The sequence below is a fragment of the Olea europaea genome, chromosome 2 (genome assembly GCF_002742605.1).
Source record: "Olea europaea var. sylvestris chromosome 2, O_europaea_v1, whole genome shotgun sequence".
Lineage (NCBI taxonomy): Eukaryota > Viridiplantae > Streptophyta > Magnoliopsida > Lamiales > Oleaceae > Olea > Olea europaea.
In genome coordinates, this window is record NC_036238.1 from 27,810,796 (window position 1) to 27,825,402 (window position 14,607).

Here is a 14,607-nt window from a genome sequence, read left to right on the forward strand (position 1 = left end):
ACTCCACACAAGATAAGCATGTAATTGGCTTCTGCAGGTGAATATATTAAATTGCTTTTGTCGCTCCAAATTTATCTTGGTCTTGAGCGTTCTAACTGCGAAGTGCTAACTTCATTAAACTTGTCAAGTATTTTTTTTCTTGCACAAAATATGTTATCCTGCTTGCCTCTTTTGCCTGCCACGGCTTCCTAAGCGTGATATATAAAGCTGGGTGAGCTATATAGTTGTGCTGATTCTATCCAAATTCTCCAAACTTGATTTGCTGCTTAATTAAGCAACTTTTTGTTAAATGTAAACTAGAGCAACTTTTGATTCTCCAATATTTTCTTCATTAACCACTCTAGACTCTTTCATTTTCCTTCTTGAGAATGCACCCACTCCACCAAATACAATTTATCTTCTATTGGTGATGCTTAGTTGAGTTTGCTTGAGTTTACATTCGGTCATGAGGATGGCTCATTAAGAGCACTAGCAATTTTTTATCTCTAAATCATGTTTGATATTGTTCGTTCGTTGTTTGAGGCTTTAACTGTAGGATACGAGAAAATTTCAGGTTATGGCATGAGTATTGAATCTATTGATAGGGTATTTTGTACATTTGGAAGTATTTCATTTGAAATAAATGGCTTGACTAATAAAGCGCTTCAATGTGAATTACATGCATCAGTGCTATTATGGCTGAATTTTTTGAATCTAAATATCTGAAAAGTTGAATGTAGTTTTTGTGCACTAGTTTTTATTGCCCGTATGTAAGCTTCACCAACTGGTTTAGATTCACGAGAATATTGAACAAACACGATGACGGACAATATCCTTCGGAGGTCTTTGTTATATAATGAGGATCGTTTCCTTTAAACCGTGTATATGACACTAAGCCAAACTGAATTGCTGTTTTATGCAAGAGGTGCTCTTTCTAGAGTTGCATTTGTCTTTGATCTGTTTGATGTTTTTCTTTAGTTGCCTCCACCCCAACCACCAAAATGTATATGTAACTAACTCAATGTCTTATTTTTTATCGGAAGTTTCGGTACCGACCTCCCATAATTGATGCTTGCCGGACAACATCTTGTTTATACATGGAAACTTGATTTAGATCAGCATCAGAAAATGTCTCTGTTTTCTCGTTACGTTTTGCATGAAAATCTATTCTTTGGTAGCTTCCAGGCTTGATATTTCGTCAACTTCATTTTGCAATGCATTCTTTTCCTCTGGGACTCTGGTATACACCTTTGTTAGAGAGGGGCATTCCCTGTGGACAAACGTTCACTTAATGGAATGTTATGAACCTTACCTCCGCAAACCTCCTTCTAATAGGAAAAATTATCGTGAAGGTGAACTCTTTGAAGTTCTGCTGCGGACATCCGAGGGATGTGCCCATGGACTTGGATCTAAATCGATTGTGTGCATGACATGAAGTAAATTTTAGGTAAGTAGTATTGAATGGTACTAGGCATCATAATGAATAAGAAGTAAATTTTAGGTAAGTAGTATTGAATGGTACTAGGCATCATAATGAATAAGATTTTAACTTCTTTTTAGTTCATTTAGTGTAATTTAAATATTTTGGAACTTTCTTATGCAAGGAGTCCTAAAACTGTTGTGCTTCTTAAGGCTAAAGATTTAGGGGCTGTTGTCTTTGTCTCTGTCTTTGTGTTTGAGTTTTGAGTTTTGTGTTTTGAGTGTTATTATTGAAATTGTTGAAAACATGTTCTTTTTATCATTTTGAAAAAATATTTCCCAAAACATAAAACTCGAAAAATGGTTCACTATCCTTCCAAATCCCAAGCCTGTTTCAATTCCCATTTCCACAACCAAATCCACCCTTCACCCGTCACCATCATGTATCAAATTTCCAACGACGTCGGCCACCAAGACCACCAGATATTGGTACCATCGAAACGCCTTTAACCTCTTCTTCAATTATCAACCAGCATCTTCCCATAACTCCACTGAATTTGCTCGGAATCCATCCACAAAGTAGCCTACCCAGAAATCTAAAAATTGCCAGAAACTCCACCTCCGGCCACCAAATTGATCGGAGCACACCACCGGTCGATTGCCCACCACAAACTGACCTCAACCATGGCTCCAATTTACCACAAACAACAATCCAACAATCTAATTAAACCCAAACATATTGGCCGTCGCGAAGCCCAATTTGTAGAATCCGAATTTTCAGATTTCGGCGCCATCCGGTGGACCCATGGTTGCGGACCATGTGCGTTGAACTCCTCTTCACTTGGTGCACCTAGTCCAGCTATGGGTCAACCCCTATTTTGCCCAGAACTTGATGAATTTATGGGCGCACCTTGATGAATTTATGCCCAAAATCGTGACTGGTAGTGGCGGTGTGAGGGGGTTCGATTGTTGAGGAAGAAGCAGCGATGGTAGTCGATTGTTGAGGAAGAAGAGGTGCAGTGGTCGATTCTTGAGGGAAAAGTGGTGGAGAAATGACTGTTCTTTCATGGTTCTCTCACACACTGTGAAGAAGAAATGAAAAAGGCTGTTTTCCGCGTTTTTCATTTTTATGTGTTTTGTATAGAAAACACCTAAAATGAAATTTTGATCGTTTTGTGTTTTCTTCACAAAAAAAAATTTTATTTTCGAAAATGAGAAAGAGAACGCATTTTCACCATTTTAGAAAATCGAAAACAAAAAAACGGCCTGAAAATATCAAAGAGAATAGCCCCTTGACCTTTTAAATTGAAAATAACTTGGGTGTACAAAGATATGTATACACACAGTTTGTCTATGATGTGTTGATGACCTTTTCAGGTTTAACTCCTTGGACTTTTCTTTGGTCTCTTCCCTGACTGTAATGATAAGTGCAAGAATGGTGGCAATTATGAATATGCATGTTTTGGCCTGACAAGTAGGGAAAAAGATGACTTAGAATCTAAGTTACCTTTAGTCAAAAACCCTAATCATTACTAACTAAAATTAATAATACAATTTCCTTAAATCATGAAACTAAAGATTGGGGATACAATGTTGGTTTTATCATAGTTTTGTGCTAGCTAGCCCCATCATCCAACTTGATCAAAAAATAAGCAACTTTAGTTTTTCTTTTATTAATTCCTTGGATACATTGTATAGAACCACACACTAATCTAGAAACTTGTATGATTACAAGACTGGGTTTTTGTCCATTTCTTTGCCAGCATCTCAGGTTCATATAAGTGCAAGTCATGCATCTGATCATGATTTTAACCATACACATTCTCTACATATATATAATATACTATACAAACACAAGCCTGCATCATTCATAAAGAGGGGAGAGAGAGATGTGAGTTCTAAACATATTGTAATTATTTTGTATACGAATTTGGATGTTTCATCCATGACAATGCCAAGTCCATGAATTCACTTTTAAATTTGTTGAAATTGGTTTACTTTTTGAATAAGCGTAAGAATATATTTCAAAAACAAAATAAGATATCACGTCTTATACTATTCATGTCAAATTTGAAGAGCTCGATATATTTTTACAACTCTAAATTCGATCACGCTAAATTGATCGAGTTCAAGTTGTCAATTATGATGTCAAATGAAATAGGACGGTAGAACATGCATATGATGACAATCATAATAATGGTAATAATAATTATTTAAATTATGGAAAGAAAAGCATGACAAATGACTAATCTTACTTAGGGACAAACAATTATTGAAATTGATGGGGTTTTCATGAGAAGCTGTCTTTTCTGAATCTCATTTCACCCATCATAAATAATACTTTTAAATATTTCACGAAATTTCATTGTTATCTAAGTATCGAGGTGGAATCAATCACTATGATCATTTTTTTCCTTTTAATTCTATTTTTTTGGGTTTGAAAGGACTTACTGCTTTTTCATCCTTCTTAATGTCTGATGCCGACTTCTTTTTTTACAAGTTGTTAATTGATTTCATCCATAACCTAAAGGCTAAAGCTAAAGGAGGATTGCATGTTTACTGTTTATAGTATTTTAACTTAAGCGAACCTAATTATTCGCTATCCTTATTTTGGTGAAAGAGGTACAACTTTTACTCGGAAAACTCAATGAGAAATTAACTAAATAATTAAAATAAAAATTTTACGAGATGAAATACGATGATCTTATGCACAAGATTCATGCTACAGTGCCATATTTTTTAACATAAAGTTCGACATAATATCACATAGTATTATATTATTAGACTAGTTTATACACAATCAACTTTTTTATAATATCATCTCAAATTATGTCAAAGCATATGTTCAAATTTACTGTCAAATACAAGCATGCTGGCAGTCATAAGAATAGAAATTGACCATCCAAGCTTTAGGGACGGGACGATGGGAACCCTCAAGATTGGATTCAACCCCCCTTTTTTTTTTTTTTTTCGGAAATTGACCATCCAGGCCCTAAAGATTATAGGGCTACAGGGGACTTCACTATAACTGGGCCTATTCTTCTGACCCGAAGAATCCCGATGTCAGTTCAAGATCCATTTCCCAAAAATCCAATTATAAAATTCGAATATAATATGTGAAAATTACGTGGAACCAAATTTTTTAAGTTACCATTTCGACAATCATATTTAATTTATTTATTTTTTCAAAAATCAGATGATAATTTAATTTTTTAATAAATTAATTTACAACCTTCACTTTACCTATCCACAAAACCCTGATTCATTTTGAAAAACATCCATCTCCTCGCTGCTTCATTTCATGCGACGCACCTACTCCAACGACTCATCACGACATGATGCAGCTTTCCTAGTAAGCGGCAACTCATCGTCACTGCACACGGTGCAAATACATTCTTCTTCTTTATTTGTGATCGTAAAATAATTTGTGACTTATAAATTTTTTTGTTCATGATCAAGAAATAAGTTGTAATCAATTAATTCAATGATTTGTGATGAAATAGTATAAAACTATGAGCTTAATTTATTTAATTAGTAAAATATATTTTTAATTAATTAGTTCATAACTAAAATTTAATTAATATATGATTTTTGAATAAACTTTGTTTCTTAATTTTTTAATGAACCATACCTAATATCTTACACATGAAACTTTTCCATATAATAATCTGATTTAAAGTTACCTGAAATAGTCAATTGTGCGGGCGAAATATTTTATTTTGAAAATGTATGGTTGAAAATGAGTTTGTGGAAAAAAAAATTCTTTAGAATAATGATAGACAAACGAATACTTGACAATATAGATGGAAGCATTGAGAAAAGGACTAGACATCATGGATGAAAAACCATTCAATCAGCTTATAATTATTATTTCATTTTTCTTGTTGGTATATGATTATTAATTATGGGGTCCATTTGATATAGTTTTTGACTAAAAAATGTAGTTGATTTTGATCAAAGTTAATGTAATATGATAGAAAAATTGATAAAAATTATAAGCATCCTAGAATCTATAGTATAAATTGAAGTTTGATCCGTTCAAATTTTTATACTTTTCAAAAAAAAATTGATTTTCAACAAAACCAAACAAGCACTATATGTATAAATATCTCACACTAGTCTCTTCATCGTATTACTTAGTCCAATTTGTAACTCGTAATATCTACAGCTTAATATTTATTATGCCCCCGTTTGGCCCCCATTTTCTGAAAATGAAAATGGGGGGAATAATATTTTTTTGAAAAATGAGTGGTTGAAAAAGAATGAAAAATTTTCGATTTACGTGTAATATTATTTTATGGAAGATTGTATGGTTGAAAATAGAAGAGAGAAAAATCAAATGTAATGTAATTGAATTTAATGGGGGCCAAACGGAGGCTATATAAGTAATCAAATGTCTAGCATTATTACTTTTTAGTAACTTTTTGTTTCAAATATATTAGTATCATTAACTTGAAAATCTTATTCGATGATAGTGAGCTCATACGCCAAACCTCAACTAAAACTAGAAAATCTTAATATCATTTTACATTTTAAATCCTCCTAGTAAAATTACCAATAAATAAATTCATCTACCATGCTAACCCACTAGTAAATAAATAGACTGCGTGCAATTTATTCAACCTTGCTAAATGAACAGGTTCATTGACAGAATTTAAAACAAGGAGACAAGTGTCTTTTTTTATTGGACAGTTAGAAAAAAACTCTCACCAAACCCTATTTTCGCCCCTCCCTGTTTGATTAGCTTTATTCCAACTTATTAGATAAACAAAAGAGACCATCCCCTATTTTTCGCCTCCTTTTAGGGCCAAAAATTCATGAAAGCTATTAGTTTGAAGAAGATATTCAATTGAGATTGTAACTCCAAATAATTTATGTGGCTCAAAATGTGACTATTTTAATAGCTAGTTAGTTACTAGTTTTGTACCTCGAAAAAAATGCAACAATCAACTATTTAATACCATAGTTGCTAGTTATGTAGATTTCTTTAATTTGAAAAGAGAGAATTTAAATGAAAAGAATATGTATAAAATTCCCCCATCGAAGGGATTTGTGTCGTATTTCCTACCCCTACTTTAATCCCATCCTAGCTTCATTACTCTTTTTCCCCCTCATCGACATACTAAGCGTAGAGTTTAAATCACATTCATCATTCCCAGTGTCCATACACTTCTTCTTTAACTTTCATTTTTTTAATTTTACCATTTTCATGCTTTTGGCGTTGACCCTCACCAGAAGTTTGTACGAAAAAAAACTTCTAGCAGTGCAAATAAAACAAATTCTCCCTTAATACAAGGAATATATATATATAATAATTATTCAATTAAACAAGTCAAGTATTTGATGGCTTGACCAAAATTATTACCACCCTTCTTCAAACCTTATCATTGTCAGAGAGGTGATTACTAATATAAGAAATGAGAGGTTGGTTGGCTGGACTTTTTATTGTACATCTTCATTCTTACACCCCATACATACATACATATATATATATATATATATATATATATATATAAAGGAGGTAAATTGTAAGATGTGTCCCAACAGGTTAGAGAACAAGAGCTGTCTGTACATTGCGCCTACAAGGAGTCTAATTCGATGTCTCAAAAATCGAACCTCCACCTGCGACTACCAGTGAAATAACATCACTCATATCCTTTACAACACTGAATTATGTTCCGGAAGTGTCTATACTTCTCTCTCTAGCTTATCATCTCTCTCTCTCTATATATATATATATAGATGTGTGTGTATCCTTCTCTCTCTAGCTTATCATCCCTATCATTAAAGTCTGCATGAGTTCAATAATTGCAATGATCCCAAAAGCATGACATATCTGACCCAGTCACCTCCTCTAGATGAGTATTTTAATTGGCACTCTATTTAATAGCCACCCCCCACGCGTGTAGGACCAACCAGTCAAGAATTTATGCATTCATTTAATACAAATAATATGCAAATAAATGTACAATGCCTTTTAAGTAGACAAATTATTTTTTGGGATACTCGATTTGTGGTTTTATTTTTTTTATGGTACAAAGGTTGATTTCTCTAGACATTTGTTTTTGAATTATGGAAAATTCTTTCTTGTAATATTACTCCAATAGAAAGTTTCATGCACTTACGCATTCTTCTTTAGACTTGTTATTGTCATTTCTTTTGTCATAAATTAAATAATAATAATAATAATAATAATAATAATAAATTTATCACATGTTATGCAATTTTCTTTTTTAACACGATTTTCATGTGTAAATTGATGGAGACAGATGAACTTGCACTCAAATAACTTTTCTTGAAAATGATTTGAACTGGTTCGTATAAAAATTTCAACAATTATAAATTTTGTCAATTATATATTCAAATTATGAAAATCTCTCTCTCTCTCTCTTGGGCAAAATAAAAATAAATCAGTATGACTCCCTAATATTTGAAGTTGACAGCATTTATATTTTTATTTATTTTATTGCAACCATTGAAAGGTTTAATGCAATTAATTATTTCACAACACAAAGGCCTTCATTAATAACAATTACAAATTTAAGGAACATGTTTTACTTGAAGAATCATTGGATACCATGTAGAATAATTATACTCCATTTTTAAGAATTAATGGTATAATTAATTAGTTTAATATAACTAGAAATTAAAAAAAAATGAACAATCACACTCATTATTCTCAAAAAACTTTTCTTGAAATACTAAAATATGGTCAGCTTGTCTTCTTAATTAAAAACATGTTGTTGGAACAAACTATGGTCTAATTTATGTTAATCCGACCAAACTTTCAAGTGGCTTTTATTTTCTTTTTTTATTTAACCATGCAATCTTTTGTTCCAAAGAGCGTGCCTTGTTTAGACCAAAATTTTGGCCAGTCAGCGAAATCTGGTGGGGCAGAAGCAGCCAGCAGCCGTCTGATCAGAGTCATTTCTTGTCAATTAATTAATTTCTTCGAATTTGATGCCCATTTACAAATATTAAATTGTCTTTCTTTGACCCAAGAAAAGGGTAATTAAAACATCATGCTCTCCAAAACCACTAGCATCCCCACACAAGCACAGTCCCAAATCACATCAAAATCGAACTAATTTATCTTTAATGCAGACAAGGAAAAACAATAAACTGGAGCAAGTACTGGCTAGTGTGAGAGCAGCAATTCGGAAAGCAGCCTCGATAAAAAACCAATCAGTAATCTACAAGAATAATGATCTTTTCTCCGGCCAAATTTATCGGAACCCCAACTCGTTTTATCGGTAAGTAAGTTTCCTCTTAAATTCAAGCAATAAAAGAGAATTAATTAATTAATTTTATTTATTAGAAGTGTTAGAAACTTGTATGTGTTTCAATCGAGATACTAATCAATTTATGCATTCAATAAAGTTTAAGTTATAATTTAAATTGGTCAAACATATTTTTTTGTATCCAGACATGTAGTAGGGTCGTAGTTTACAAATTTACAATTATAACTCTCAAGAATATATTGGTTTTTCCCCCTTACATATAAATACTTATTTGCTTGATAAGCAAGGATTAAAAACTTACGTACGGAGTGACTTGGAAACTTATTTATCGGTAACGTGGGAGCTTAGATTCTTATTTTACATGTATGCTACATGTCTAAATTTTTATTTACGTATTGAATAGTTTGTGTATGAATTATGTATGCAAGGGAAATTGGAAGGGCTCTATGTGCTGTGACTGTGACAGCTTTCCTTGTAAAACACTCAGTTTCTTGCTACTGATTCTTAGGAGGGAAAGTGAGAGTCTTGTAATTGACGCATGGAGAGTGTAGTGCGCACACTCATTTTTCCCTCCACTCTATTGTTTTTGCATTTTGTGGAAAACTGAAAAAGCCGGCTACTATTACTCTTACTCATGCTTGATAGTGATAAACATTGCTGATGGGCGGCTACGCTCTTTAAGGGTTTGTATTTTTCAAACGAGATATGTTTTCGGACCTAAATGTAATTAAAAATATTTATAGTTTGCCGCTGAGTGAGGGGGAAAAATGCATCTCAAGAAAGTTGGTATGGGATCTCAAATAAATACTCGAATTTCAAGAATATATTCAAATGAACCATAGCCCATCTAAAATCTCAAACAAGCCCTTGAGTTCAAAGATGATTGTAAACAGATGAACCACGTGTCCACTCCAATACTCAGTATGAATGTGTAGGATAAATTTTACCGTCTACATCAGTACCAACATTTATACATGAAATATTCTTTTACATTCAATTTTATGTTTATTTTTTAAATTTTTCTAAATATCAGTTATCATTTAATTGTAGCATAGATTTGCCAAACCTAAAATGTAGACACAACTATAACTTTGGCCTCTTTTTTTTAGAGACTTAAATACTAAACATTAATAGTATACCGACTCAGTATGAATGTGTAGGATAAATTTTACTGTCTACATCAGTACCAACATTTATACATGAAATATTCTTTTACATTCAATTTTATGTTTATTTTTAAATTTTTATAAATATCATTTATTATTCAATTGTAGTATAGATTTGCCAAACCTAAAATGTAGACACAACTATAACTTTTGCCAATTTTTTTCAGAGACTTAAATACTAAACATTAATAGTATACCAACTTTCATCATTCGTAGCCCTCAAATTATGATGTACTACACATATATAATTACTTTTAAAAAATTCCACTCTCTCCCTCTCTCTCTCTCCCCTTCTTCCCCCAACCCCCCGCACACCCGCACCCTACACACACACACACACACACACACACACACACAATATACATATTTATATATTTCTATATGGATTCACGTGCGTTTTGCAAAATCTTGAATTTTTTTGGACAATCTTTTACTTTGACAAAGCAAGATTAGGCCATGAGATTAGCCTGTCTAGTTGCTTAGCAGATGCTACAGAACTCGAGATTGAATACTATACAACTCCTGTTCTTTTAAATTTCTTGAGCCCCTTCAATCAAGGATCAATTCTTTTCAATCAAACCCTCCTTTTCTTTTCTTTTTTTGTTTTCTTTCTCCTCAGTGAAACTAAAATCTCCCATGGAGCTAAATCTGAGTTTGGGTGACATACCAAAGGGATTCACTTTTCTTGGCAAGTCTCGGGAAATTGATGGTGAAGAAGATCTAGGGTTTTGCATGGCTTTAGGAATGAAAGGTGAAGATGAAATCAGCAAGAAAGAAACAAGTGAAAGAAAACGGTCTTCATCAGATTTACCCCTCCAGCTTGATCTTCTGCCTTTCTCTCCTGTTCCACGCAGTCAAACTTCATCAAGTCTTCGTTTCCCTTGGCTCACTCAAAACTGTAATACTTTTTTTTTTTTTAATCTGTCTTGTTCTCAAAATTTGAAATTTTTCTCTATAATTTTATTTTTATTTTTATTTTTTTGGGTTTTACTCCCCAGAATGATTTTGATATTTCATTCACAGTTACTAACTTCTCCTTGCATGATATGTCCTCGGAACATTTCAACTCTTTTTATAAGATCAATTTCTGATTATTTTGTAGCACCAGTTGCTACCTATATAATATTTTATTTTTTATTGTAGATTTTTAACTTGTTTTGTCTAAAAGCTTAAATGATTAAAGAGAAAATATTTGAATTTAGCCATTGTCTTTTGCACGCGTGTAGACTAGGATTTGTTTTTACATGGAAGGACTTATAGGTAACATAACTTTCATAAGCCGGCTAGAATTGAATTTGTCTCGTCTGAAAGTTTAAATTTTTGACAATTTTTGTATTTATTTTCATAGGGTTTATTAATCTTTCATATTGTTTGATTCTGCATCAGTGGCTAATGAAAGGGGAAAAGGGTTAGAGAGGACTTTAGGGGTGGAGGAAGCTGAAAATGGCGCAGCACAGTCTTCTCCAAACAGCACAGTTTCATCATTTCGAATGGATTTTTCAATTTACACAAGAGGCAAAAGAGATGCAAAGGAATGTGAGGCAGATGGAGGGGCTTCTTCAAGGGCAAGTGATGAGGAAGAAAATGGTATGGCCAGAAAAAAACTTAGACTCACGAAAGAACAGTCTGCTTTTCTTGAAGAGAGCTTCAAAGAGCACAACACCCTCAACCCTGTAAGTCAGAACTCTATGGTTAAACCTCTGTGTATGTGTCTTTTTTTCGACGGAATAACTAATAAATTTTGTTAATCGTATTTCATTCGAAGGTTAAAGTCATGATTTTGTGCTTATATTGCAACTCACTGATACGCAGAAACAAAAGCTTGCTCTTGCAAAGCAGTTGAATCTCCGTCCACGCCAAGTTGAAGTATGGTTCCAAAACAGAAGAGCTAGGTACGTGTTGGAACAAAATATTAATTATTTCAGAAAACAATTGCTGGTTTTGCGATTACTTGATGCATTTATGATTTGCAGAACAAAGTTGAAGCAGACAGAAGTAGATTGTGAGTATTTAAAGAGATGCTGTGAGAAACTGACAGAAGAAAATAGGAGGTTGCAAAAGGAGATTCAAGAATTAAGAGCTTTGAAGGCTTCACAACCTTTTTACATGCAGCAACCTGCCACAACTCTCACAATGTGCCCATCTTGTGAGCGCGTCGCCACCGCTAAACCTAAATTAGTTTCATTTTAGCATCCCCAACGGGCTGCTTCTTGAACAGAAAAAAACGATATTTTTCTTTGCCTTTGTACAGATACTTGGATTTTTTACTTTTTACAATGTCTGGAATGCCTTGTTGTCTGCTGATGAATTTAATTTGTTTGATTAGATAATTAAATGTTTTGTACTGCTATTAATTTTATTGAGACAGATTATGAATTGTCACTTTCTGATTTTTCATCATTTCATATTTTCAAGCATTGACTGACTCTCCTTATTCATTGTTGTTGTTATTGTTCATGAAGCCAATATTATTTGTTTCGAGAAAAGTTTCGCATCAATTAGACGTGAAATCTGAAACCTTGATGAGTCTCTCGACATGTGTAGGAGATCCGAACAAAGGTGATAGCTTAAAAAACATGGTTGGTTCTCAATACTATTTTTAATTTTTTTTTTTTTTTTTTTTTTTTGTATTATGACGGGGGATCCGCAATTGCTACCCTTCCGGTGCTCATTGGATAAACCTTCAGGCTTGCGTAATAGCCTGCAAATCACGCAAGTCAGATAAATCGCACTAGACAAGTTCTGTGCGACAGGCTCGTCCGAGAAAGTATTGATAGAGGGAATCGAACTCATGATCAAAAACCTCTGTACTCACCTACTCTAGTAACTCGGCCACCTCATGAGGGGCTTGGTTCTCAATACAATTGTGCCTATGTAAGATGGTGAAAGAGGTGGGCGGTGTGATTCTTTTTAATTCGAGGAAGATAGATGGAAAACCTGATCAAATGATGACAACATTACATTAATTCACATTGAGGACCTTAGACGACCTAGTCTCTGTCGAGTCCAGAAAACTGGTTTAGTCGGCCAAACTACTCGGCCTTACTCAGCCAAACTACTCTAATAACTTGGCCACCCCATGAAGGGTTTGGTTCCCAATACAATTGTGCCTACGTAAGATGGTGAAAGAGGTGGGCGATGTGATTCTTTTTAATTTGAGGAAGATAGATGGAAAACCTGATCAAATGATGACAACATTACATTAATTCACATTGGGGACCTTAGACGACCTAGTCTCTGTCGAGTTTAGAAAACTGGTTTAGTCAGCCAAATTACTCGACCTTGCCTATAGGATTTGTCTCCTGTAGTCGTCCTTATCTTGCGCTCGACCTCCTTTGGTTCATCTGCATTGGATCATTAACTTGTAACGATGACTTGACTTGACATTTTCACATTGCAAATCTTTCATTTTTTACTTTTTATCGTATCATGTAACTTTATAGAATGACAATTATCATGATTGATTCAACTAATCAAGAAATTATTAAAGTCAATGATTATTAGAAATATGTGTTTATCATCATCATTACTTTTACGCGTTATTGTGATGATATTCATGTGCAGAATTATTATTCTTTTGCCTTGAAATTAAGTGTGGTTGACTTAATTACTGGCCATCTCTCATTCAATCAAAATCACAAACTAAATTTTACTCCTAATAAATAATTACATGGTTTGTAACATGAATTACACACACAAACACCAAGAGATTACGCAGTTTGTAATATAACTAACAAATTAGTCATTATATCGCAATTCATAACTAACATTTCTAAATTCAATTGTCAAAAATTACATACACTGTAACAAGAATGACACAGAATGTAAGTTACGAATATTGTAATTTATTAAATGCAAAGTTTTCCGATTTTCTTCGTAAAAAATTACATATCGTATTCTCTTATAAAGCCCTTCTATATTGTAATTTTGCAATATTTAACAAAAATATTTTAAATAAATAAATAAAATTCAACAATTTTCCATTCATTCCCTATTGTTGCACTATATGTGTAATTTCCGCTTTTCCTAACTCAAGCTTATGAAAATTGGACCAGCCCCTATTGTGAGAGTTTTAATCAGTTCTATGGCCCATTTATACATATGGGGGTAATTTCTTTCATTTTTCATCTAGACTCTATTATGTTTCTCTTTGTCACATCTCACCTCTTCTAAATAAGTTTGAGAGTGGTTTTGTTTGGTCAGTTTCAACTCCAATCCGTAATCAAAACCAAATTAATAGATTTTAGCGAATTTCAACCCAAACCAACCTACTCTACCTCTTAAATTGAACCAAACCAAACCGAATTGGTTCGGTTAGTCGGTTTGGATTTTTAGTCCAAATTACATTTAAAAAAAAAATTGTCCGAATTCTAGCCCCACTTAGATTATAAGAACTAAAATAATTAAATAAATTTATATTATAAGAACTATTGATTAACAAATAAAATCAGATTAATAGAGACGGATCCACAAAAAACTTAAAAGATTTTTTTTTTAAAAATATATTATGTAGTCTGATTGCCTGAGTAAAAAAAAAATTTCAAGTATAACATAATGAGCTTGTGAAAGGAAATTTTCAATGCTATTACTTATTGACAACATTATAGATTGTAAGGAATCAATATATAGTTATGAGATAAAGGATTATCTTTTGATTTTAATTTTGATTTTTCTTAAATTAAAAAAAAAAAGGTAAACATGTAAATGAGTTGGGATGGTTCGGTTAACCAACATTTTGAAACTTCAAATCATGACTGAACGAACTTATCGTGATTTTGTTTAAAAGAAAACCAAACAAAATC

The 14,607-nt window shown here is 32.9% G+C and overlaps 1 protein-coding gene across 1 annotated transcript; it reads left to right on the forward strand.

Moving 5' to 3' along the window:
• The first annotated feature begins 10,163 nt into the window (after window positions 1-10,163).
• LOC111369451 (homeobox-leucine zipper protein HAT14-like) lies at window positions 10,164-12,205 on the forward strand. Its single transcript, XM_022990973.1, has 4 exons — window positions 10,164-10,703; window positions 11,192-11,478; window positions 11,618-11,697; window positions 11,779-12,205. Exons 1-4 carry the CDS (start codon window positions 10,442-10,444, stop codon window positions 11,993-11,995), a joined length of 846 nt encoding a protein of 281 aa, XP_022846741.1. The 5' UTR covers window positions 10,164-10,441; the 3' UTR covers window positions 11,996-12,205.
• The last annotated feature ends 2,402 nt before the right edge of the window (window positions 12,206-14,607 follow it).

Bases quoted from the DNA above. Each gene is read 5' to 3' on its own strand.
- LOC111369451 (XM_022990973.1), top strand. From the start codon at position 10,442: ATGGAGCTAAATCTGAGTTTGGGTGACATACCAAAGGGATTCACTTTT. The intron at 10,704-11,191 runs GTAATACTTTTT...ATTCTGCATCAG, and splicing joins CCCTTGGCTCACTCAAAACT to TGGCTAATGAAAGGGGAAAA. The intron at 11,698-11,778 runs GTACGTGTTGGA...TATGATTTGCAG, and splicing joins TTCCAAAACAGAAGAGCTAG to AACAAAGTTGAAGCAGACAG.